This window comes from Hoplias malabaricus, chromosome 3 (assembly GCF_029633855.1).
Source record: "Hoplias malabaricus isolate fHopMal1 chromosome 3, fHopMal1.hap1, whole genome shotgun sequence".
Lineage (NCBI taxonomy): Eukaryota > Metazoa > Chordata > Actinopteri > Characiformes > Erythrinidae > Hoplias > Hoplias malabaricus.
In genome coordinates, this window is record NC_089802.1 from 27602944 (window position 1) to 27629407 (window position 26464).

At 42.2% G+C, this 26464-nt stretch overlaps 1 protein-coding gene across 1 annotated transcript; it reads right to left on the reverse strand.

Moving 5' to 3' along the window:
* Nucleotides 1-786: 786 nt before the first annotated feature.
* On the reverse strand, nt 787-24718 carry col1a1b (collagen, type I, alpha 1b). Its single transcript, XM_066662592.1, has 51 exons — nt 24500-24718; nt 21643-21831; nt 20950-20972; nt 20676-20717; nt 19977-20069; nt 19029-19094; nt 18738-18782; nt 18317-18370; nt 17943-17996; nt 17484-17537; nt 16792-16845; nt 16648-16701; nt 16517-16561; nt 16141-16194; nt 15485-15529; nt 15329-15382; nt 15151-15249; nt 14483-14527; nt 14092-14190; nt 13675-13728; nt 13466-13573; nt 13240-13293; nt 13055-13153; nt 12909-12962; nt 12506-12604; nt 11942-11995; nt 11767-11820; nt 11418-11471; nt 11263-11316; nt 10810-10854; nt 10255-10353; nt 9396-9503; nt 8869-8976; nt 8730-8783; nt 8179-8232; nt 7945-8052; nt 7523-7576; nt 7305-7358; nt 6690-6851; nt 6374-6481; nt 6157-6264; nt 5574-5627; nt 5341-5448; nt 5180-5233; nt 4960-5067; nt 4570-4623; nt 4049-4156; nt 3685-3961; nt 3370-3557; nt 2520-2762; nt 787-2414 (listed from the first exon to the last, which is right to left on the reverse strand). Exons 1-51 carry the CDS (start codon nt 24579-24581, stop codon nt 2268-2270), a joined length of 4338 nt encoding a protein of 1445 aa, XP_066518689.1. The 5' UTR covers nt 24582-24718; the 3' UTR covers nt 787-2267.
* Nucleotides 24719-26464: the final 1746 nt, after the last annotated feature.

The window sequence follows — 26464 nt, forward strand, 5'->3', positions numbered from 1 at the left end:
ACAAAGACAACTTCAGAAGAGGATTGTCTGTGTTTTCCAGGGGGCCCCAGGGAGCCCAGATCACACCCTGGGCCTGAGTAAAGGTGCTTCTTCACTCTACCTCCACAAGTTTGTAGACACCTGCTCATCTGTTATTAGTTCTGAAATGACGAGCATCAATCAGGAGTGTTTCTCCTCACTTCAGGAACTCTCGACTTTCTTGGATAGGGTTTAGTATCGAGACTGGGACATAGTTGGGAGGTTTTGATGGATGTCCGCCACATAAACTTTAGTATAGTCAGGTACTGATGCTGGAGGATTATTTCTGGAAATAAAAGATGCCTCAAAGATGTCCCGGAGTCCTTCAGATGAAACAAATCTGGCTCCGAAAACTAAACATTCAAGTTAAAGCTGTAATTCACCTCTGCACCAGGCCATCTTCACTGAGACCCTTTCATCGTCTATTTATAGCTTAGTAAACAGTAAACAAAGGGGTGGGGCTTAGCTCTACCAATTTGTTTTTTAGAAATTCTTCTCAGAAAAGGTTCAAGGGATTGAGCTGCAAACAAATCCATTCAAAAGGTTCTGGTGTGTGGACGCCTGGTTCTGTTCACCCTCTTTGTGAAGAATTCTGAACCCATTTCACATCTTGATTATTTTTTTTTCCAATAACGTGGTCAGGGACTCTATACAGTTAATGTACTGAGGTTGTACTAATGAATGCATTCCCTGTGCATGCAAACACCTCTCCTCAGATCAGAGCAGTGCAGGAAATAAAATGGGAGTTGAGTGAAGGCAGTATAGACAGTTTAATGAAGAGGAAGCGGGCCGAGAAGATAACATGCCGAACATTGGGGTGACCACTTAAAACATGCTTTATTTCAGCATCCAAAATAATTAAAAACATCTCGAAATATTATACATGTACAAAATAAGTACAGATCCTCTCATCTGAACCATTAAAGTGTCTCGTTTCTGGTTTTGCTTTGGTGGGTTGGTGGTTTGCGGTCTTTTCTGTGCCGCCTCATTTAATTTTTTTTTGGTCTTCGACAAAACTTTTTTATTAAAAACTGAAAACACAACAAAACAAAAGAGAAAATAAAAACAAAAGGAAAAATGAAAGGAGGTGTGCATCGCAACCAGAACAGAAGAAATCAAAGATATCAAAGTCTAGGGGGTGTGACCTCTGAGGAAATAAAAGGGGGCGGGGCTTGGATTTAAAAAAAACAAAATCAAAGAACTAGCAATTTGTCCACTTACTTAACGCACTAAACAGATTAAGTGCAAGTCTTTATTAAACCGCGGAGTTCATCCTTTTTCCCCTCGTCCAGCCGACACTTTAATGGGAGAATATCAATGGCATCACATCGACAAGAAGACAATGGGGTTTTGACAGTTAGCACCAAAACAGGCCCCGAAAGCACAAGAGACAGTAAACAAAAACAACAACACCAGCAAGAGGAGTTTCTTCAGAAACAATATACACCACAGACGGGACCTGCAGAGGAAATAGCACCATTCATTCAGACTGTGACCTGCGCTTGGGTCAGTGAGCTACTTCAGCTGGTACATGTGGCTCATGATGTTGAGTTACCTTGTGATGTAAGCATCCCCCCAAAACCCACAGGTAACTCTGGGTGTTGTTGTTGTTGTTTTTCTGAGGTAGCCATAACACAACACATTCCCCGTGCTTCTGAAGCCCGTGGGACACAATGGGACGAGGTGGACGTGTCCCTTCCTGTCTAAAGAACAAGACACGACTGTCGTTTTTCAGATTTATTCAACACCAGAGAGTGGTACATTAGCACTTTGGTACTTTGCGTAGGCTTTTCTTTGTCCTTCTGCAGTGGTATAAAAAAAAGGCACCAAAAGTCACCAGTATTCTCATTACCTTTTGGGTCGGTCTCATGTTCTGGACTGTGGGGGGAGGGTTGTGTATGTGGGTGTGGGTGTGATTTGACACTTTACAAGCACAGGTATATATTATTTTCTCGTGGCCAAAAAGATTCTCCCTAAGTGTCCGTGCTGTTGCCGATGGTTGGCAGGTAGTGGTCCTCAAAACGTTCCAAAAAATGAAAAAGGAAAAAGCTCTCTTGCGGGATGACGAAGGAGCACCGTCCTCATGGATGTCGAAGTGGAAGAGGGTTAAGCACGTGGACCGATTGCAGTGGAATGAGAGTTTTTTTTTGGGGGGGGGGGGGGGGGGTTTAATGCATAGAAAAAGACTCGGAGATGACCGTTAGAAATGGAACAACATTTTATTCATGTCCAGATTTCTCTCTCTCTTTTTACAAGAAGCAGACTGGGCCGACCTCTACGCCGAATTCCTGATCGGGAGCACCAATGTCCATAGGAGCGATGTCAATGATGGGCAGACGAGATGTTTTCGCTGTCTGGTATTCGATGACTGTCTTGCCCCAAGTGCCAGTGTGTGACTGTGTGGAGAGAGAAGAACAGAATATGAACAGGCCGCACTTTAAAACACACACACACACACACAGCGTACGATGCGCCAATGCTAGTGCAGCGAAGACACTCACCGTGCAGCCGTCCTCGCTGACTGTGTATGTGGAGCGGCTGTTGCCCTCGGCTCTGATCTCCACGTCGTTGGAGCCCTGCAGGAGCAGAGCCTTCTTCAGGTTTCCGGAGGCCTGGTCCATGTAGGCGATGCTGTTCTTGCAGTGGTAGGTGATGTTCTGAGAAGCTTTGTTGGACATCAGGCGCATGAAGGTCATCTGGATGTTCACGTCCTCGGGATCTGAGCTCTCACCTCCATACTGGAACTGTGGAGAGAGGGAGAAACGTGGAGAAAATGAGCTTCAGCACAGCATCAAGAGGCTTTCTCATCTGAAGAAATAAGGGCACTATTTTGCCTCACAACACCCAGTAGGATTTTGGTCCAAAACTATCATAACACAATATTTCTATCATCCACATGATGTTTATAACGACTTTATGTAATAGCATTTAGAGGAGGTACCATTCACCATCACTGTCAACCAACTTTGTATCACACTGATTACACTTTTACCCTTTAAAGCATCACTAGGTAGTATTTGTAACTTAAAATTACAGCTTCAGAAATCATTGTGATGCTCCACTGAGCTGTAACCAGAAGTTTAGAGCCTCTCTTGTTGCTACTCTGAGCTCAGCACTGCTGAAACTGCACTATGTAATTTTTGGAGGAGGGTAGGAAACACAAGCCCCATCACTTCACCCCCCCCCCCCCCCCCAGATTTCAGGACAGTGCTGTAAAAGTGAATCACACTCAGCAACAATAGGGGGGAGCCCAGGAGCAAAACACCAAATCTCACCTAGTGTTACTTTAAAGGGTCATGCTATGGTCATTATCCATATCGTTTCTCTCCTTATTCCTCATTTAAAACTGACCTGGAAGCCCTCGGACATGGACTCTCCGAACCAGACGTGCTTCTTCTGAGCGTTCTTGCTCAGGTACCAGTTCTTCAGAGGAACGCTGCTGCGGGAAGGTGTGACACAGGTCTCTCCAGTCTCCATGTTGCAGAAGACCTTGATGGCGTCCAGAGGAGAGCCCTGGTTGGGGTCCACCCAGTAAGAGCCTTTAAAGAGATGAAGAATGGGGAGAGGAGTGAGTTCAAGATGCTCCTTAAGCCTACCCACTTCAAAATAGATGGTCCTTTAAGGGTTCTTTTGTCAAGACAATGGTTCTGCCAGTTGTGCACTCACCGCTCTTCCACTCGGGGTGGCACATCCTGAGGTCTCTGCACATGCGAGCTGGGTTCTTCTCGGTTCCCTCTGGGCTGCGGATGTTCTCGATCTTCTGGCTCAGGGACTTGAGGGTGGTGTCCACCTCAGCGTCGCGGTCCTTGGCGTTGGCGTCGTCGGCTCTGTATCCTCCGCGCATGGGGTCGGGTCCCTTCTCTTGCTGAGGGATCAGAGGGAAGGGCTCGGCAATTCCGGAAGGTCCAGGGGGTCCTGGGGGTCCAGGGAGACCAGGAGCACCCTAAGAGAGGTAGAAGGTGGGTCAGGAACGTTTGAGCAGAAACACAAGTGGTAAATGTGAAAGAGGAGATGGTTTAAAGGCACTTACAGCAGGTCCCATCTCTCCAGCACGACCACGAGGTCCAGGAGGTCCAATAGGTCCGGGCAGACCGCTCACACCGTCCTTACCAGGGGGGCCGTTAGATCCAGAAGGTCCCTATAACAACACACAACCTCTTAGCTCAGCGTATGTTTGACCACCTCAATGCTAGATATGGAAGAAGGTGCGGCCTATACGCGTAGGGCGGGACAATGCGCTTAAAATTTATATCACGATATGTTTCAGAATTCAGATATCGATATGAAAAATATAAAAGCCAAATAAAATCTGCCAAAAGCATCATCGTCATATAAACATATTTCCTTTCCGCTATCATAGGTTTCATCCAAGATTCTTCTAAAATCCTGGTGCAATATTTAGGCTCTGAACATCACAAAACTGGGCTCTATTTTCTCTTTCAGTTCTGGACCATGAACACAAAACACTAGCTGTGGCTCGGCCGAGCAGTCACCGCTCAGAGGAGGATAATCACACAAAGACTAAAATTTCCTAAGACCAAAGTTACTCACACGAGGTCCAGCAGGTCCAGTGGGTCCAGCAGGTCCGTGCTCACCAGGGGGGCCCTACAGGGGATAAGCAACAGGGAAAGATAAGGGAAACACAATCATATTGGGGTCAGAACTAATTTGAAATGCTCACATTATTAGTGTTTACAGCATAAGAGTCCTCTATGCACAGCTGTACACATCACACCATAACATACGGTTAGTAATAGCTTATTTTCATGTTGCTATCCTGCTCTCTTTTCCTTGACCTCATGTGTTTATATCTTATTTTCTTGTAAACTCTCTAGTCTCTACGTAACACTAGGTACAATGGAGTGATTCTGATTCTATTGGGACTCGACCCGATATCTCTATGAGGTTTCATGAGCCTCTGCGTTTGCTGTGTCCACTCACAGGAGGTCCGGGCAGTCCAGACATGCCGGTGAGACCACGGTGTCCCTTCATGCCTCTCTCTCCTGCCTCTCCAGCCTCTCCCTTATCTCCACGAGCACCAGCAGGACCCTAAACACACACACACACACACACAGATATGATGGACGTCAGCATGACCTGTGATATTTAAGGATCATTATTTTATTAGAAATTAGATGACACGGGTTCCTGAGGCACTTACAGCAGCACCACGAGAGCCAGCAGGACCACCGGGACCAGCAGGACCAGCGGGACCCTAGACGGAGAGGGGGATGAGTGACAGGAGTAAGATACAGAACATGTAGATAACACTAAATAACAGTAAGAGGGCTCATGAGAGGGCTTAATAAAGCTTTAACTCACAGCCTCTCCACGGTCTCCAGTCTTTCCAGATGAACCCATGGGTCCAGGAGGTCCGGGGGGTCCAGGAGCTCCAGGGGCACCGACATGTCCAGCCTCTCCACGATCTCCCTGTGGTACACAAACAGCGTTCAGACTGGTGGGCAGTGGGGAGAAGGCAGGGTATTTGTTCTACACTGTTTTCACTAGTTTAGGCAATGCTTTTTTAAGGATCTTTATGCTGGGACGGTGATCACCTTGGGTCCAGGAGCACCATCACGACCAGGAGCACCATCGTGTCCAGTGTTTCCCTGCAGAGACACAGGATGATTAGTCAGTCAGGTTATCATCACAAGAAAGTTGTGTCTTCCCACATTACTTACAGAATCTGTAGTTTAGTATATGCACATTTTATAATGGACTGTATAGTTTTTGAATTACCATGTGCTTAAAAAGCAACTGCTCATTTGTTTCTATATATCTTTAAACCCATAAACCCTATAGGGTTCCTATATGGACATCAACACTAGGTTCTTACCCTGAAAACTAATCACTGTTTCCATGTTTCATAGCAGTTCCCTGATTATTCAAAGCAATAACTACAAACGAAGTCTTTAAAATTCAATTTAAGCCTTATCTCCTGAGATTAAGCTGTGTTTATTCTGTACTTTCGGTACAAATGCTGCAAGCTTAAGGTGGATAAAGTATGCAGTGTTCTGTTCACACAATTAACCCAGGGCTGTGGTTACATTGGGTGAACTTCCAGGACACCAGCCGCTCGTAAAACGTAACATAACACGTACTGAAAAGACAAAAGCTTCATTAGAATGATATGCTCACCTCACGACCGGCTTCACCAGGAGCTCCACTCAGACCTGGGGGTCCCATTGGTCCTGGGGGTCCACGCTCGCCAACAGGGCCGGTAGGTCCCTGCTTTCCTGGCTCTCCCTGAAGTGAGAAATAAAGCAAATTTTTAGCATCAGTCTCTCTGTAGCACTACAATACTAATAAGGAATCGAGCCGTGAACTCTGAGCCTAAAGCTGATGGGTAACTCACAGAAGGTCCACTAAGTCCAGAGGGACCTCTCTCTCCTCTCTGTCCAGGCAGACCCACAAGTCCATTAGCACCAGTCACTCCAGAAGGTCCAGAAATACCAGCAGGGCCCTGGAGACCAAGCACAATTCAAAACTGCAGGTTAAATATCGCATACAAACTCGGAAACCAATCCCTCTCCAGGGAATAGAGGTGACTTATTAGTGAATGGGTAAGAAAGCACTAAAATTACTTCATTTAGAAAAGGGAAATAAATGGCATTTAAACAAGAGTATGCAAATGTTAGTATGCAACCACATCTGAAGGGTTAATAACTTACAGGAGCTCCGTCAGAACCCTGGGAACCTCTCTCTCCAGCGGGTCCTGGGGGTCCAGCAGCTCCAACCTCACCGGGACGGCCAGGAGCGCCCTTCTCACCACGAGCTCCTCTGGGACCTTCTTTACCAGCAGGTCCGGTGGGTCCAGGAGGTCCGCCAGCACCCTGAGAAAAAGAGAAGCAGAGAAGATAATGGAGTGTTACTGTATATATGCCAACATTTTTATGTACTTTATGTCATTTCCACATCATATGCACACTTCATATATTTATATTGATTTAAAAACCACCACTTCCCCCTCTTATTTTTAAAAATACATGTCCGTTAATGTGTGATAATTCAGCCTCCGAAAGCACTGTGATTTCAGTCAGGATCTATAAAGTGTTATATCTCTTGTTTTACAACTAATAAATGCAATAATAACAAGAATAATGGCAGTTTGTAAAGGACTAAGGCTGGAGAATATAGTGATGATGATGAAAATGAAAGGAAGTCAATGCAAACCCATTTTTAACTGGACATATACTGCACTCTCCTTAACCCCAATTCAAATCCCTTCATGTCTTAAAGTAAGACAGCTACAACGCTTATGATGGTGTTATGAAGATGTCACTTACAGAGGGGCCGGGAGGTCCGACTCTACCAGCAGCACCAGGGAAACCAGCAGCACCCTGTTTCAAAACAGAAGTCCATCTGTTTCAGCCTCAAATAATCAACTTAGGACTCATTCTGTTATAGATGTGAATTGTGGAAGCCATCTTTGGTCCATGGAGCAAAGGCAAAAGCTTTAATTTTTTTTTTCATGCAGCAGAAGTCAAAAGAAGTCAGTTCTTACAGGGGGTCCAGCACCACCACGAGCACCCTTAGGTCCAGTAGCACCAGCAGGTCCCTGGTTAAAGAGGAAAGAACTATTAGTTTTGTATGTCTAAAGTTAAAGACTCTATTTATTACTATTCCATCACTGTTTAATTAATTGACATCAATTATTATCTCTACTTGTCTTCCCCCACTGTATTTTACCATTTAATTCCTCACACATTGGGATTTTAAAGCTACATATTCATTCAATATCAATAAATTACTGAAGTGAATAAAGTGGTCACTGCCTCTTTACATGAGGTTATCTTCATAATGAATACATTCCTTCAGAAACAAACACAGGTCTTTACACTGTTTACTGCACATGAGCTCTTACAGATTTAAAACAGCAATCTTTTCCCCTTGTGTTATGTTTTTAGACCCTTCGGTGGTAATTACCTGAGGTCCAGCGGGTCCGACAGGTCCAGCAGGTCCAGGAGCTCCGGCATCACCTTTAGGTCCTGAGTCTCCAGACTCTCCCTTAGCTCCAGGCTGACCAGCTGCACCCTAAAGCAGAAATGATTGAGATGAGTTTAAAGTTTCTATTCTCTTTCTCTCAGATACAAACTGAAGGGTAAAGCACTACTGAAGAGTGGAATCCAGGACTAGACTTAATCCCTGTGCAGTACTCACAGGAGGTCCAGCGAATCCTGCAGGTCCAGGGGGTCCAGCCTCACCACGCTCACCCTGAGGGTCAAGAGAAGATTACACCATCAGCAATGTATATACACAGTGATTTATACACAGTTAATAAACTCATTGACTCTCTCATGTTAACAGTAATAGGAAGGGCTTATTTAAAATACACATATTAAGTATATATTTCATCGATAGATAGTTATAAATGTCTCGAGAAATACAAGTAATTACATATATTAACTTTAATATAATTACCAGCAGTTGTTTGAGCCTCATCTATGTCTCTGTTTATCATTTGGGACACATTTAATATTTAATTTTATCCAGCTTCCCACTAAATATCTGTAGTTTTATAAACTCTGTAAAACTGGGGTAGGTTTATCTTGAAATATCCTGCTTTTAATAATTGACAACATTAATTCCAGAGGTTTTTGGAAGTGCAGGTCGTTCACTGGGTCACTACTTCCTTCTGTGATTACACAAACCTCTTGTACCTTGCTTGGTTTGCTGCTCATTAAGTTCAGTTTAATAACAGAGTTACTCACAGGGGCACCACGAGGTCCAGTTATTCCGGCAGGTCCAACAGCACCAGGCTCTCCCTAAAGCAGAAGAGAATGAGTGAGTGTGGCTGTCCCTTTTTCAGGTTTGAAGTATGTAAATTACAAAAAAAAGCACTTCTCTAACCTTGTCTCCAGGAGCACCAGAGGGTCCAGCAGATCCGATTGCGCCAGCGGGACCACGGGCTCCGTCCTTACCGGGAGCACCATCAGGGCCCTTAGGTCCAGCATCACCCTAAATGGGGAAGAGAACACAGCAAAATAAATAAAGCATCATCAGCAACAGTACTCTCACATTCTGAGTGGGCAACTTGTGCAGTTTTTATTGAGATTAAACTGCAGTGGGTAAATTCAGGGGGTCCTGAGTGGGTAAATTTAGTTATTCGTCCTAAAATCAGGAGAGCATGGGTTCGAAGCCCAGGGACACCATAGCCATAAATGGAAGCTCAAGACTTCTGAATGAATGCTAATGTTGGATTAGTTCTGGATCTGAAACACAACTCAAAATCACCCCAAAGGAACTAAATGGAAGTCCATCAGTCCAGAAAAGCCCTCTAGCACTGGGCATGGTGACCTCAGACTCATGTGCAGCTACTCATTATAAAGAGTGGACACACAGTGAAAGAGGCAGGTGGATCTAGTGTGGTCACTCACTCTGTCTCCTCTTGCTCCAGGCATTCCAGAAGCACCACGTTCTCCGGGCATTCCCTGGAGACCACCAGGACCCACACCACCAGGAGCTCCAGCAGCACCAGGCTCTCCCTAAAACACACACACAAACATTGCAATGTCATCCACAGATCCTTATGTCTGTTCAGTTCTGGAATCAGCTCTGCATCATTAGCTGTTAGATTTATTTCCCACTTTATTCATTTAAATAGTATTTACATGCTGTGGGGTTTGGAATGGGATTAAGCTTAGTCCTGCCCTACATTCTTCTAATTAATGCTCCATTAATTGGCTTAATTAATACATGATACAGTTACAGTATTATCTTTATCATCTCATCCAATATTAATTAATAATATTAATTAAATTATATATAATCACAATAAATACAGTTAAAGTAAAAGGATTTTCACCAGGAGAGATGTGGAAAGGGTTAGACCAACACACACACCGGAATAATGGGGTTGGTTTTTATCTTAATATTAGGGGGATGCATTTGTTTTTTTGAGCAAATAAACTCGTACTCATCTGACAAACAGCTCATTTCCTCAGGTTCTTCTAACCTTTCTATATATTACATGGAGGAGGCTATTTAGAATAAAACTATTATCTGTAATTTTGCTCAGACTGAGTTTAACTCATTTATTTATAAATTTATTCTGTTAAATCTATGTTTATTCCTAAATCTAACTCTAACTTTACCTTTAACAAAAAACATAGATCAGAAATATAACTAGTAACTCTTGAGACAAAAGAAAACCATCCTAAAGCATAATCAAAACAGTCGGATTGTTGTAGGCAGTGACATGATTAAAGATAAAATGTTGAAGTGATGAAAACTCACTCTAGCACCATCGTTTCCGGCAGCTCCAGCAGAACCGCGAGGTCCCATTGGTCCAGCAACTCCAGGAGCACCACGTTCACCGGGGAGACCTCTATCACCCTGGAGAAAACAGAAAAAACTAAGGGTTAATATGGGTTTCAGTTTCTTTCATTCATTCATTCATTTTCAGCTGTAAGCACTTCATCTAATCAGTGTCATGGCGAGAATCACTGAGCGCAAGAAAGAAACACATCTAGGACACGGCACCAGCCCATCACTCACTCATCCTGTTACTCACTCACACTTGTGGACACTTTCACGCACTCACCCTGTCACTCACACACTCTCCCAGTCACTCATACACTCACCCAGTCACCCACACTCACCCAGTCACTCAGATACTCTCCTAGTAACTCACCCAGTCACCCTCACACTCAACCAGTCACTTGTACACTCACCCTGTCACTTACAAACTCTCCCAGTCACTCATACACTCACCCAGTCACTCATACACTCACCCAGTTACTCACACACTCACTTGAGGTGATCAGTGAGAGAAAGCTGAGAGATACTCACTCTGGATCCAGAGGGTCCAGGAGCACCAACCTCACCAGGCAGACCCTGTTTAGAGCAACACATCACAGTTAACACACTTCAAAATAAAATGAATGATTCCTTTAATGATCATATTCCTGGAAATGTAAAAAATGCATTATGTGGAGTGTATTTGTGCTACAGAGAACTCTTTATGCATCTGTATTTTCAAGCAAGTACAGTCATAATATATTTCAGTGAAGTGAATATAGTTATTAATATAGATTTTCTAGGTTAGCGTAGTTTAAAATTAGAAAAACAAAGGAGAATTATTTTTAAAAATCAATTTAGCATTAAACAATTCACAAAAAGCAAATCCTTAATACTTTACACCCCCATAACGTCATCAGAGAGAAAATAGTCCATTTTAAAATAAAAATATAAAAAATATAGGTGAAATGACCTGTGGTTTCATGAAACTACAGTAGCACTCACCTGGTCACCAGGCTTGCCAGCCTCTCCAGTAGTACCTTGAGGTCCAGGCAGACCCTGACAAAGAAATAAAAGCATGATGGTGAATAATAGCTCATCATTTAGCCCTTGGAAATATTTTGTTTTATTTCTAAATTCCTGTGCAGGTGAATGTGTACCTGGAATCCGGGTGGTCCCGCGGGTCCCTGCTCTCCCTTGTCTCCAGAAGGTCCCTGTTAGTCAGAGGATAATCATCAGTACAGAGCTGTAGGAACTGGATATGATATGATAAGGTATGAAATCATTGCTGTGGGGACAACACCTCCATTATTGTTGTTTTTTTAATTTTACTATGTGTTCAAATGTAAATTTAAAACAGAAATTGTTCAAAATATATCCCAAAAATCATAAACTTCCATAAACTTCCTTTGAAAGTTAAGAGGTGTTTTGTCCTCCTCCCACAAGGTCACTTTCTTTTGAGATAAGGGGTTTTGTCCCAAGAGTGATGATATATTAAAGTATACGTACAGCAGGTCCTGGAGGACCAGGCAGACCGACATCACCGTCTTTACCAGGGGCTCCCTAAATTAAACACAGTCAAAACAGTAACAGTGTCACAGACAACAGAAGAAAACATTAAATTGTGTAAAAACAATTATTTGAAATTATTATTTTAAGGGGAAAAGTGGAGCATAATACGTACAACAGCACCAGTGGGTCCAGCGACACCTCTCTCACCGGGCTTTCCACCCTCACCCTGGAAAAAACAGGTTAAAAATGCACAAGTTTCAGAGAAAAGTCGACTTCAGCTTTGTCATTTTCTGAATCCCTAACATGAGCTGTTTCTGTTACTGTGCCTTTAAGACAATTATATGCAAATGACCTCTGTCCTGACAGGCTGCTTTAAATTGATATAGTATTGTATAATAGTATAAGTATTGTATCAATTCAAACAGCTTAAACACTCCTTTTGGGCAGGGCTCAATTGCAGGAGGCTGAACAGGTGGAGTTATGACATTACAAACCCAATCAATATTTATCTTGCATATATGGGTTGTACGGATGGACTTGTTCTTTAGTTTTTTTTTTTTTTTTGGTTTTGACACTTTAATCAGGTTTATAAAAGATGTAAAATAATAGTTTTTGAGGATACAGGGCCCTTATTTTGAAGCTTATCTTATCTAGATACGTTCAACACAGGAATATGCTAAAGAAATTCTGCAGTTTTCTCTGCTGCAATGCCAAATATAAATTTATTATTCCTTACATCAGCGCCTTTAGGTCCGGGGAATCCCATCACTCCGGGAGCACCGCGAGATCCAGCAGGTCCTGGGGGTCCAGCAGCACCATCCTGACCAGGAACACCCTAAAGAACAAGAAGAGGAGCCAGCTGTGAATACAGCCCAAATGACAGTAGTGTGATCATTGTTATTAAAAATTATTCATGAATGTCTGTCGTCGAGGCACTGGAGGCTCTAAGAGGCCTGGATGCTACCGTGTGACCTATCACCATCTTTAATTCATTAGTAAAATGCTGTATCATTAAATCATTTTCATTTTGATGTTTACTGGTGTAAAAATAATGAATCGTGACCTTTTTAAAGAAGTCATGAACAATGTGATAAGTATTTAAAATAAAGTAATTTGTAAAGTTATTAGAATGTACTTACACTAGGTCCAGTTTTGCCATCAGGACCAGGGGAACCAGGGGCACCAGTCATACCCTACAGAACAATATAACAACAGGTGAGACTGTGAGGAAAGAAAAACAAAGCAAAAAACATAAAGGTAAGTGTAAAAAAGACAAATATCTGACCTTAGATCCTGGCAGTCCAGGCTCTCCAGGACGACCAGACTCTCCGGTGGCACCCTGAGCTCCGGCAGGTCCGTTAGGTCCACGCTCACCAGGGCCGCCCTATAACAGAGTCATAGACTAGTTTAGACAAATATCTAGAGGTCTAGAACCTGCTCCAGAACACATACAAGAGCCGAGAAACCTGCCTTGGGTCCAGGAGCTCCATCAGTACCAGGGAAACCACGATTACCAGGGGCACCCTGCAGGGAAACATATAAGAACAGGATGTAAAAGGCTGATGGCTGGATTAGTGAGCCACTGTGACTGGGCATTACATTGTTTAAGGTGTCCTAAGTATAAATACAAGAGACCAATAAAATATAAGACAGCCTAATGGTTTTTGTGATGCTCTAAATGATCTAAAAAACCTACACGAGCTCCAACAGGTCCAACAGGTCCAGCACCACCAGGCTCTCCGCGAGCTCCTCGCTTACCCTCCTCTCCTGAGGGACCAGCAAGACCTTGAGGACCAGCAGGACCCTGTACACATCAAACACAATGAGCGTTAGATAGGTTTACTACACCAAATATCACTAAATATCTGAGAAAAATGTGTATCCTTAACACAAAGGCACACTCACAGGCTCTCCCTTAGGGCCAGGCTCTCCCCTGGGTCCTTGGGCTCCAGGATCACCCTGTTATGGAAATGCAAAATAAAGAAGCGTTACAAACTGTTCACAAGGTCTAACATGGAAGCTGTTCTGACAATCACAGGCACTTGGAGGTCATTTAAAGGGCACTCTGGCCTGAACTAGCTGTTAATATGTTGACATGTTTATGATTTTGTATATTTATATGTTGATGCCCATCAGTGTTCTCATATGCTAGTGCTAACAGAGCTAAATGACCCATATGTTGGCCATATCTTTCCTTTACTTTGCATAACTTATCTAAATCACTTCTAATTTTGGCTAAAACATCTCCATCTGCTGCAGCTGTTGGGGAACAGGTTTCTTTCTAACAATTGTATAGACATAAACAGAGATATATGTACGTACGTTGTTGCCCTTGGGTCCAGGAGCACCAGCTGGTCCTGTACCTCCGGCAGGTCCTCGAGCTCCAGGGAAACCAGGAGCACCAGCAATACCAGCAGGACCCTACACATGAGCAGGACACAGTCACTATTAGTAAATACAGTCAATGTTTATAAAGCACTTTTCATATTAATTAGGCTCGACACCGGAATAAATGTTGCTTATCTGCATTTCAGACAGTTATCACTATTCAGAGGCATTACACACAATAAAATATATTACTACATTCAGCATAAATACAAATGTTTTAAGTAGTATATAACTTTTGAAAATATAAAATACTACAATAAATAAAATAAATAAAACCACAAATAATAAATAATAAAGCCTACTGAGAAACACTGAAGTTACTTACAGGAGATCCCTTGCTTCCAGGACTTCCATCAGTACCAGGTGCACCCTGGGTAATGTAGGAAATAAGAGAGTTGAGCCCAGAGATCAAAGCAATTTAACTTATGAACTCTATAAGTAAAAGATTAATTCCAGAAACTTTTCTGCTTGCTTAAGCCTCACGTTGGTGAGGACACCTTTCATTTCTCTGATTAGTGATTAATTAGTGATGACTGATTAATTAATGATCATTTTCAATCAATATTATATGCAAATTGTGCAGTTTATCCTAAAACAGAGCTTATATATCTTTAACACCCTTCTTATATATCTTTATATATCTTATATATCTTTAACACCGTTCTTCTTAAACAAACGTTTTCAGTTTTAAAAGCAGATTTTTAATTACAGAATCACTGGAGACTTTTGTGAGGAGCACACACTGAAGCTCATCACCCAGAGGTGCCTTACCACAGCATCACAGCATCCAAATCATCTTTCGATTTATTCCCCAGCACTGAGTTATTATCAACATTATGAAAATAACATTTCCCTTTACATATTATTGTAAACTGAAAAAGTGAGCACTGTGTTGAGCTGTGATGGATGGTGTCCTCCTGGGTTTAACGGGGCAGTGTACACACAGACGTAAAAATGCAGAGCAAAACAAGAGTGTGCTGGTGACAGACTCACAGCAGGACCAGCAGCTCCAGCAGGTCCAGGGTTACCGGGCTCTCCACGTGCTCCCTGGGGTCCTTCAGAGCCACGGCCTCCAGCGGGGCCAGTCTCTCCCTAAAGGAGGAAAGTGGAGAGTCATCAGAGTCAGGGATGTTAATTCTGTGTGTGTTTGTGTGTACCAGGTTAGTCTTACCTTAGCTCCAGCACCACCAGGGAATCCAGGAGGACCAGCAGGGCCAGTGGGTCCCTAAATCAAACAATGGAAAGGTGATTAAACACTCAAACATACTACACTGCTCTTTTACACTTTTAAAAATGATATTAAATACAAATAGACTGATATTCTTACAGGGGGTCCAATTGCTCCACCGTTGCCATCGTTACCACGAGCACCCTGCACAACAAGAACCATGAAACACACATAAGATGGTGTAATAACAGTCTGAAACAATTCTTTTAAAGATTTACTGTGATGGATGTGAGACACGTTGTTCAGAAATGAAGCAGAGATTAGTAGCTCATATTCTTCACTCTCTATCGGTGCAGATATTTCATTTGGAATACGTTCAAAGTGAGAAGAGAGTATTAAAGCTGATATCTTAGTGTAGGGATTACTTCAATTTAACATTAATGGTTAAATCACTTCTCCAATGAAGTATATACACCCACCCTCTTCTTTAAAGGATGGCATTACTATTATTATTATTATTATTGAACAGAGTCCCAGAGATAGGCTTAAGCATTAGCAATGACTCCTAAACACACGCCAGGACAATGGAACGGAGCTGAGAAGGTGCAATGGTTCATATTTTCTCTCCTCTTTTCCAGTCTTTGGATTGCACCTCTCTGGTGATATTTCTTGGAGACCCCCAGCTTTACACTATCCCCCACCTTAGTGCAATTCCCTGCTCACTGCTGCTTGTGACCAGGACTGTCCTCTCAATTATGCGCTTATGTGTTCACTCAGCAGTGAGGTGATTTGGGAAATATCGAGTGGACACTTACAGCAGGGCCGGGAGGTCCAGGGCGTCCTCTCTCACCAGGCAGACCACGAGGGCCCTGAGAAGTGGAGAAGTAAGAATCTGAGTCAGAGTTGAGGCAGATGTATAAAAAAGTCCTTTGCAAGAAACAGGCTCTTTATTATCAGTAACATTATCAATCGAGTATTTTCAACAGTCTGTTTTGAGTTTTAATAAAGCCATAAGGGAATTAGTGCTTTAGAAAGCCCTAATACATTCACAGAGAGGTCAGTGAGACTCTCTTTTCATTGTCTGCTGATACAATCCCTGCCTCTTGTTTCTAACCTTCAATCGAGATTAACCAGCCTAGAAGACACTAGCCGTATAAACTGACCACACAGTTCATGGACAGAGACACTCACCATAGCTCCAGCAGCGCCGTTCTCACCAGGTGAACCACCCTCTCCCTGCACACCAACAACACACAGCTTAGTTCACACTCATTTGAACATTTTTAACCAGATAAACAAACCCAAGAGCTGCAGAACGGTACCTTAGGTCCAGCAGGTCCGCTGTCACCCTTGGCTCCATCTAGACCAGGGAAACCCTGAGGACGAGAGTCAGAGGTGAATGAGGTTAAGAAGTGGTCAAGGAAAAGAAGAATAACGGAGTTAAGGTGTCATGGAGGTAGACTCACTCTGTGCCCCTTGATGCCGGGAAGTCCGGGGGTTCCTGGGAATCCACGAGCTCCCTGTTAAAACACACAGACCCCACCAGGTTAATATCAGCTGGGGGTTTTAACCCTGATCATGTGGGGTCTGATTTGTCTACATTAACAGCTGATTGGACTCTAGAGAAGTCGGTGAAGGGGCCTGTGGGACTGGAGCCTTCTGTGTGCGGCTGCGTTTGTTTTTTCTATCACTGTGTTAAAGAAGCCCTGCTGGATTCCCTCTATTTTTAAAACTGACTATTTCCTAGATGTTTATATTCACTTTATGTAATATACTGACCACATTATTGGGGCCTTAGGACTAGAGTGGGCTTGGGACCGGAAGGTCGCTGGTTCGATCCCCTCAAATGGCAGGAAAAGTGGGGGAAGCGAAGTGAAGAAACAGTGATGTCTCCTCCCTCAACATCCACGGCTGTGCTGCAATTCCTAATGCTCTCCTGGTGATGGATGTGTGTGTGTGTGTGGTCACTGCCCCTAGTGCACTAGTGTGTGTGTGCGCATGTGTGTGTCTGTGTGTGTGTGTATACAGACTATGCTTGTGGTATTGATTGTATTGACACTAATCCTTGTATTGAATGTATGTGTTTATTGCTCTATATTTCTTTTCTCGATCTGTGTTGCTGCAGTGGTCCAGTAAGTTGGTAAGGAGCGAGACTGACCTGAGGACCAGCAGGTCCACGCTCACCAGGACGTCCAGCCTTACCAGCCTCACCCTGGACAGAGAGAAGAGACAGAGATTAAAATGAACATGTTCTGAATTATAAATAATGTTTAATAGATATAAAAATAATACAAAGAGGTTTAACCCTCAGAAGACACAGTTATCACTGGCAACAACAACAAAGGCATGGTGTAGGTTTAACTTAAAGAGTCACTGCTTATGGAAATAAAGGGAGAGACTATGGAAAGTCTAAATGGCAGATTATAAACCCTTAATCCACACAATTATTGAATGTGAATCAAACGATTCCCAACAATAAGTCCAATAATCTAAGGGTTAACATGTATAATCCAGGACAGTGTTTACACCAGATCATCCAGTTCTCTCACATCCTCACTGAGAGGAACTCAGTAAACAGGTGGAGTATAAGAGATACTTAAAGACAGTCTGGACTTACATCATCTCCGTTCTTTCCTGGAGGACCAGCAGGACCACGAGAACCCATGGGACCCTGCGGAGTGGACGGGCAAGCATCAGCATTGTGTATATGTGCAGTTTTAGAGCAAAAATATCCTGATATTTTACAAAATGCAGAGGTAAATATGGCACATGTCACTGATAGATAATTACAAATATATAATCACACAGATGCAATAAATATATTTTGGCTTATGTAAGGCCCATGTGCCAAACATCTATAAAAACAAACATGTGTAAAGTTGTGCACAAGGAATTTAAACAGTTAAAATGTAGGTGGAAAAGAAGTAATGGCTGCTGGTAAAAATTCTCAATCAAAATCAGTCAGTGGACGTCCCAGAATTAAATACTCACAGGTGCACCGGGCTCACCGGGCTCGCCAGGGGGTCCAGTGAAACCTTGAGGACCCTGAGAGAGAAAGAAAGATAAATACTGTCACTAACATTGTTCTCTCAGCTTAGAAGACTTTCATAGCACCATTCACCACACAGTGGCGACCTTGATTAAAATTCAATGATGACAACAACTGCACAACACTAAAGATTAAAGGGGCAGTCAGTCGATTTCTCCAATAATGCTTTGTCACATTATAAAACTTCGCTTTACTGACATATGCCAGAGATCCTGGACTAAGCCCTGTGTGGGGGACCCACTCTGTGGAGTCTACACTGGTTCATTCAGGGACAGCACAGCAGTTAGTTCTTCCGTCTCCTAAGTTGTCTGCTGATATATAAAATGTTAAAAATGATATAGATGTGTTGAAACCAGAACTTACATGGGAGCCTGAAGGTCCAGGAGGTCCACGGGGACCCATGGGGCCCTATGAGAGAAAAATAGGAAACAAAAAAACAGTTAGCTTCATTCATTATGAGAAGCCAAGCTGGAATTTGTGGAGAAAAAGTAGGCAGATGTTTTTGGTGTAGAATTAGTGTGTTTCAGAAGAGCGATTTTAGAAGGATGCTGATGGTTGAGATGTTTGGAGAGGAATGTTAAGGTGTTTTAAAGTCAGAGAAGAAAGGAGGCGGAAGTGTTGAGCGAGTCAAAGTGTATGTGAAAGCTCTCATACTGGGAGTCCGGGGACAGCTAGGCCGCTGGACTTCTCACCGCCGTAAGAGATCTGGGGCAGGAAACCCTGTGTAGGAGAAAAGAAAGTTGACTGGTAAGTGCATCACATCTTTAATGAGTCTCTCTAATCACTATGACACACTGATGAAGCTGGGTTTAAATCATTCTACTGCTCTGACCCTGGACAGGACAGTTATGTTTTAAAAACTGTATTAAATGAACACCCCTGATGTCGATAGCAGGGGGAGCATGAATTCAAAGGGAAATTCAAAGGGAGCCACTGCATTTCTCATTCATCTTTACAAAAACACACAGGTCCTGAATTCAATCGACTCAGTCAGCCATCATCAACAGCTCGGGCAGCAGCGGCCTTAAGCTTACAGAAGTGGACCGGGGACTGAAAGGTCACTGGTTAGATGCTCTGCACTGACAAGAAAAAACAGGTGTGGGGATAGTGAAGGAACAGCACTGCCTCCTGCCTCAACATCCAAAACGTAGGCACCTCCTTCAACGCTGAGGTGACTCCCTGGGCGCAGAGGTGGGTGCCCATCGCTCTTGGTGTGTGTTTGTGCTCACGAAAAGAGGATTTACTTCACGTTAGGAGTCTGTGCGGATTTGTACACTCTAAGGGTGTATTGTACGGCATGTAATAATTATGCTTGTGTAATACTGACCACTTTAATAAACTCTAAATGTAGAACATGTTAAAATAAATGCATTAATACAATATATCAATGTATTCAAATAAATCATGGCAGATGGACTCCAGCCTTAAAAGGAAACCTCCACTGAAGGCTTCCTTAGAGCACAGAGGTAGTGGTTCTTTGCACCTGCTCCACATAACCCTATCTAGAGCCTCCTCGTTTAAGGCTCTGTAGATCTGCCTCTGGCTCCAAGGCTCTGAATGTGATGGATTAGCTCAGGAGTTAATGTCAGCAAATATACTCACTCCTCCAAGGCCAGGGGGTCCAGGGGGTCCGGGAGGTCCAGGAAGACCAGGCTCTCCATCAATACCATCGTTACCTGGAGGTCCAGGGGGACCCTGTGTGGAGAAATATAAAAAAACTGAAATGAGACACAGAGAAGCAGAGCGCTGTGTTTACACTAATGTTGTAGAGTCATATCCCTCACTGGGGTTTATTTATGTTTACATCTTGTGTTGTGTTTCTTGTTTGTTTTTCTCTGTTGTTGTGTGTCCTTTTATTTTGCCAAATTATTGTTCTATTCTCAACTGAAGGGTGTGGATTTTATGCGTGATTCCTTCATTTGCGTTTGATGAGCAAAAAAGAAATATATAACAAATACAAACATGATACTGTAATAATAATAATAATAATATGATGATTCAATAGCTTCATACGTCACATGCAAGAGGTCAAAAGTTTGCAGCATAACTAGGTCAGTATTCTGCATTACTGTACACTAAGGAGACCCCATACCCTCCGTATCCATGACAACCAAGTGACTTCTTTTTCTAAATATTTATAGCTGATATAAATGTGCTAAATTCATAATAATAATATAGTTATTGCTATAATAATTAGATAATTACACATTTTCAATACACCTTTATGCTCACATCTACAAAAACAAACACACACACACACAGACCTCGGAACGGCTTAAAATTAAAGCAAACGTTACTCACATTATCACCCTTCTCACCACGGTCGCCTGGGATTTCAGGACCCTGCAAATACAAACATAGGAATGTTTTAAATCATTGCATCGTACAATAAAATATCATTTACATATTTATAAAACACACACTACAACATATGTTTAAAAATCATGGACTTATTGAACTGTGCTTTTGCAGGTTCAGGCCAGTTATGACTTATTGTATTTTTAATTAGTCCCCGAGATGACAACAGCATTTTATGTGATTTTTTTACACACTGTAAGCTTGTGTTGTTACTGACCTGAGGGTCTACGTAGGGGTCGTCTACAAAGAAAAAAGAAAAAGACAGTTAGCGACAGACTAAACTGTGCAGTGGCTGTTAACAGCACACACCAAGCCTTCTGGAATAAAGGACATTAATCCACGTTCTGCCCCCCACTTTACTGCAGGTACACTCTGTAGTCTTTGGGAAAGGGTTTACAGTAGATGCCGGAACCCTTCTGTGAGAATTTGATGGCATTCAGCCTAATAAACCTTGGGTGAGATCCAACGCCAACCCATCCCAGAGGAACGAGTCACCGGATGGAGCTCCATCTCTCCAGAGAACAACTCAATCGCTCATTGCACAATCTCAGAGCTCTCTTCGAGAACTGAGAGCCAAGCAGCACCATCCCACTCGCTCGTCCTTCCCAAATCTCCAGCTGATATTTCCTGGGAATTAAAACCCAGGTGAAGCAAGCAGCTAGAAGCTGTTAAAAGCTTTTTTGCATCGGCTCAGAGCTGCTTTGTGTCTATTTCTCATTAAAAGATTGCGGTATGAACATGAAGTAGCTTGGTTAGCATAGTGGATACACTGCTGTCCTCCACATGGAAGACTACCATGGGTTCAGTTCCCAGCTCGTGTAACCACCACGCTACACCTCCAGTGGAACGTGCCAACAGCATCTCACACTGAGAGGGGGGTGTCTGCAGAGAGGGCAGTAGTAAGCGGTACCTTCGGGGCAAATAGGGCAGCATTCTCCTTCGGGGATGACTGGATCTGCGCAATCGGTGGTGTCCTCGCAGATCACGTCGTCACACATCACCGTCCCGCTGTCGCACACGCAAATCTGACACGGCTCCGGCTTCCACACATCCTTATCGTTGTACGACTGGCCTGCTTGCGTACAGATGCCAAACTGGGCTGGGGAGGGAAAGGGTTAAAACAGGGGAAAAAGGGTCAGTCCTGAAGCTGTTAGTGGGTTCCTCAAGAATGGGCACAATTCAATAAATCAAACATATGACGATAGACTCGCAGAGACAGCTAGAGAGAGAGTGGACCATCTCTTTGGAGCTCGGTGCAAATCCATACGCTGCATTTTAAACAGTGGAATCATCTTAGATATAGTTAATATATGTAATAACATCAGTTATGCCTTTTTCTGTGTTTGCTGTATGAGTATTTAAAAATATTCAGCTGATATTCTTCAGTTTTTTTGCTTGTTTCAGTCATTTATCCAGTAAAAAGTGGCAGATAAGTTTTAAAAAAATAAGTGGGTGCGTGTTTTTAATGTTTGAAATGTGTTAAATTGTCTTCCACCTTAAAATAATTCAACATTCACTGAATAAAAACTCTTAAAACTGTCTAGAAATTGGTTTAATTATATAATAATAATAAAAATAATACACTTATACACATTTACATTTAATAATACACATACAACATGGCTTTTACAGTGGATCTCAAGTCAATCCTGAGTCATAAAGTGGTCATTAGGCTCCTCAGCTCTCCCTTAATGGACACAAGCACAAAACATATTCTCTAAGACATCTCTGAGACATTCTGGCCTTAAAACTAAGTGTACAGGCCTAGTTCCAGCTCACTCTGTGTTTACATCAACTCAAACCCAGGCATTAAATTGTCATTGGGTTCCAGATCCCGAATCCACAGAGTCAAATTCCAGTGCCTCGATTTGGAACCGCCTTCGTTTTTTTTTTTTCAAACTGTTGTTGTAACTGGATTAAAGATGGAGACACGTCTACAGTTTCTCTGAGATGCAGCTCTTTCAGCCTAGAACTGAAGTAAACCTGCTCAGCAGCTCTCTGTAAGTGCCTCTTATCTTTTACAGTTGTTATACTTTTTCATTTGCAGCTCTTAGACGTTTATCATGAGGTTCCTCTAAAGTTCTTCCTCTGAGATGATAATTCTGGCTTAGGGATGAACCACTGTGGACCACTTCTTCACACTTTCCTCACTACATTTTTAACTGGGAATGGCAAATGACACCGAAATCATACTAATATCAGCAGATATTTGCTTTAAAACATATACAGTGCTCAGATGTGGATGGTATTTAAAGCAATAATTGATTTGTGTTTACACTTCTCTGGGACAGTGGGATATGTTGGTGACACTGGGTTTCTGCTTTAAATTATCTGTATTTTAGTAAGTGTTCTATTTTAATGAATGCAAATTTACTCCCAATTTGTTCATATTATAAAAAGCAGTGTCATCACTCACTGAAAAGTATATTACAAACATTGAATATCGGCGCTAACCCAAAGCTCCCATATTTAATACACGTCTTATACATATGTATTTGCATTAAACTAAGCCACAAGTGTTAAAGTTATCATTGGGTGTTTTAAAGGTCCCTACATCAAACTCCAGATCCTGAATCATGTCCCTGGTTTTGTAAGTACTGCAACATCAGAAACTCCAAACTGAATTAAAGATCTGGAGTGTCCTGTGTCTTAGATGGACACGTACGCAGTTACTCTGCAATGGATGGATGGCAGAGAAATTAAGTGAACCAAAGCAGCAAGGTGTCTCTTCCCCAAATCTCAGTCATAACTAATATAAATGTTATTTAATGTCCTAGTGACGTTGTTGCGTTGGTTCTCAGGGGGTTAAAAGTTAAAAATAAAGTTGAAATGTAAGAAATGAGGGCGTGTTTAATGTTTAGGGGTGGGACTCCAGCTGAAAAAAATATATAGTTAATTAAAAAAAAAAACTCAGCTCATTGCAGTACACCACCGCTAGATGTCGCCAGAGCCCCACAAAAACGCCCCGAGCCTCACGCCCTGGTTCTCTCCGAACTGCGCTGATTAACAAGTGCGTCTTTTACATTTTCACTGCATTTAACTTTGTTTCAAATATTTGTTTCCACTTAATTTTAAGTAAGACAATCTTTCAAAGTTAACACTTTAAAAAGTGGATTCATTTATTCATTTCCTTTCTTTTTTCCATATTATGTCTCTTCTTCTGATAAAAAGCCCCTTTTCCACATTCATGCATTTATATATCTTTTCTTAGGAATTAGCAATAAAATGTGAGTATCTATTTCTGTTTATTAGGAAATGCAGCTGAATTTTGCTTAGTTTAAATGATTATCTTCATTTAAAATGTCTCATCTCTATAATAATAGAATACATACTATTAAAGAAGTTTTAATGCAATTGTGCCTATATTTTACGTTTTAATCCTTTAAAGAAAGCGCTTTAGAAAAGTCTGGTAAAGTTTCCTCAATCAGAACAAGTCCAAGAACATGTGAGCTGCAGGCTTCAGTAACAGGGTCATCATCGCTCCTGTTTTTCCTCCCTCCCTCTCTATGTCTCTCTCCTTAAGAAGTTTTCCAACTTGTTGGCACCAAGACAAATGCAACAAAAAACAAAGAAAGAAAAACTCCTTAATTTCCTTCTCCTTCTTCCTAAGAAACAGTTTTCCAGGCTCATTTATGAGGCTAAAAAAACACAAAAGAAAACTTTCTCCTTCTCAGACATCTGCATCGTCCCATTTAAGGTGGACCGGACAATTGGAGCATCACTGACCAAAAAAAGCAGCTTTTGAGCTTAAAAGATTAAATACTCACTGTCTTCTTCGCCTTGTCCTCGAACCAAGAGAGCTGCAGCTGCGAGCAGCAGCCCTAACCGAACATCCACAAAGCTGAACATGTCTTAAAAATCAGACATGTAGACTCTTTGAGGAAAAGGACAGCCTGATTTTAGCTCCACTCATGCACGCCGGGTCTGTGTGAGTGTGTGCGTGTATATCCAGACCCGAGCAGATACTCCCTACTGCCTAAAAACACGGATCCCCCTGGCTTTTATATGGCTCTGACTTTTTTGGGGAGGTGCTGAGAGCCCTAAATAATCCCTCTGCCATGTTCTAGCCACTCAGAACCTCCCTCCCTTCTCGGAGAACCGAGACCTAAGGGCCGCCTTTCCCTGCATCTTTCTGCTTGTTCATTTACAACGTGGACGTTTTCTGACATGTTTTAGCATCTCCTCAGCAAATGAAGCTCATTTTGGGAGGTCTCCTGTGTATTTTTATTATTATTTATAATATTTAGGCAATTCACATGGAACTTATAAATTCAAATGATTTACTTTTGTGTCATTTTACTTTTCAAAACAATGACTTACATTAGCTTGCACTCATTTTGGACATTTTTTTCCCTCAGAAAGTAAGCACATATTTTAAATTTTTTTCTCCAAGTAAAAAGAAGTTAATAAATCTTTCTTTAGACATCCCCAAACGTTTGTAGTGTTATTGTGCATTTGTAGGGTCTGAAGCTCATTAAACAATGACTTTCATGGAAAAAAGTCACTTTAAAATGTGTTGCATGCGTCTCAGTCTGAGGTGTTAGCATAATGCTAATGTAACTTAGCTTTGTCTTTGTTCTGTTTATTTCTGTGGATATTTGGAGGTCACTTATGAGGCAAAAATAGATATGTTCCAGACCTTGGAACTGCAGAAGTAGTGTATAAATCTGTCCTACCTTTTTGTTATATCATTTGAACCTAGCATTTGCATGCTAATGAGTGTTGTTTTCAGTGATGTATCTGTACAGAGTGTATACAGTGCCCAAACTAATGTGAATTGGGAAAAATGATAGATTTTGATTAAGGCTGATTTTCACTTTGTTTAGTTTTAGTAAAATCTCTTTCTCTTTCCTTTTTTAAAAGGGTGTTATTTCACTTAAACCTAGCATTTGCTAATGACTGTTTTCACTCTAAGGGTGCTCCTTACCTGAATGAGGTTTAATAGAGTGAACTACTTTCTTCTTGCTGTTTTTGTGACAGAAATGAAGTAGTTATTTGGTGCATTATGTTTCTTGTGAAGTTAGAAATCGCATCGCATTGTGGTTTCTGCACGGACCGTAGCTGATTTCAGTACGTTTAATATGTTTCATACATTTGTCAGAGTTCAGGAGGAATATCAGAGCCAAAAATATGATACTCATACATAACCCACAGCTGCACTGTTCTCTATTGCATGCATGAACCAAGATGAATTAGGTTTCCATGTATAACTTGCCAGGCAGAGAGAAGGAAAGACAGACAGAGACAGAGAGAAGAAAATTTGGCCACTTTTCAAAGCGCTCATTGCATCGTGGACACGTTGCAAGTTCAAGAGCCACGGCAACGTCTTCCATTATCATGCATTCAGGACCGCCCCTGATTACTCACTCCCAGGCTCAGTAAATGAGGAGGAATGTGGTTCACATGAGAAATGCAGGCTACAGATTACATTCATATTTTTCAATAAACTGCACCCATGTTCGAAAGCTCTATGTAACTATGGTGACTATGATTTTATAGATTAAAAGTTTGCAGTGAATTTTTCAAGTGACAGTGTCTCTCAAAACTCTGCCTTCAGCAACTTCACACCGGCAAAACTTTCCGCCATCTTTTATGATGTGGCCTGAAACAGTGAAGATGGAGCCTTTCCCAGTCCTGAGTTTTATGGACGCCAGTTTGATACACAAATGTTCCCAGAGGAGCAGATGTAGAAGAGACTATTGCAGCACAAACATTCAGATTCTCACTATTGA

What these genes read in the sequence shown, in the direction of transcription:
- col1a1b (XM_066662592.1), bottom strand. Translation starts at nt 24,581, where the DNA reads ATGTTCAGCTTTGTGGATGTTCGGTTAGGGCTGCTGCTCGCAGCTGCA. An exon ending in CTGGACCTCCCGGCCCTGCT is followed by an intron (nt 15,530 to 16,140) that starts GTAAGTGTCCAC and finishes CTTGTTGTGCAG; the next exon opens with GGTGCTCGTGGTAACGATGG. An exon ending in CTGGAAGCAAGGGATCTCCT is followed by an intron (nt 14,191 to 14,482) that starts GTAAGTAACTTC and finishes GCTCATGTGTAG; the next exon opens with GGTCCTGCTGGTATTGCTGG.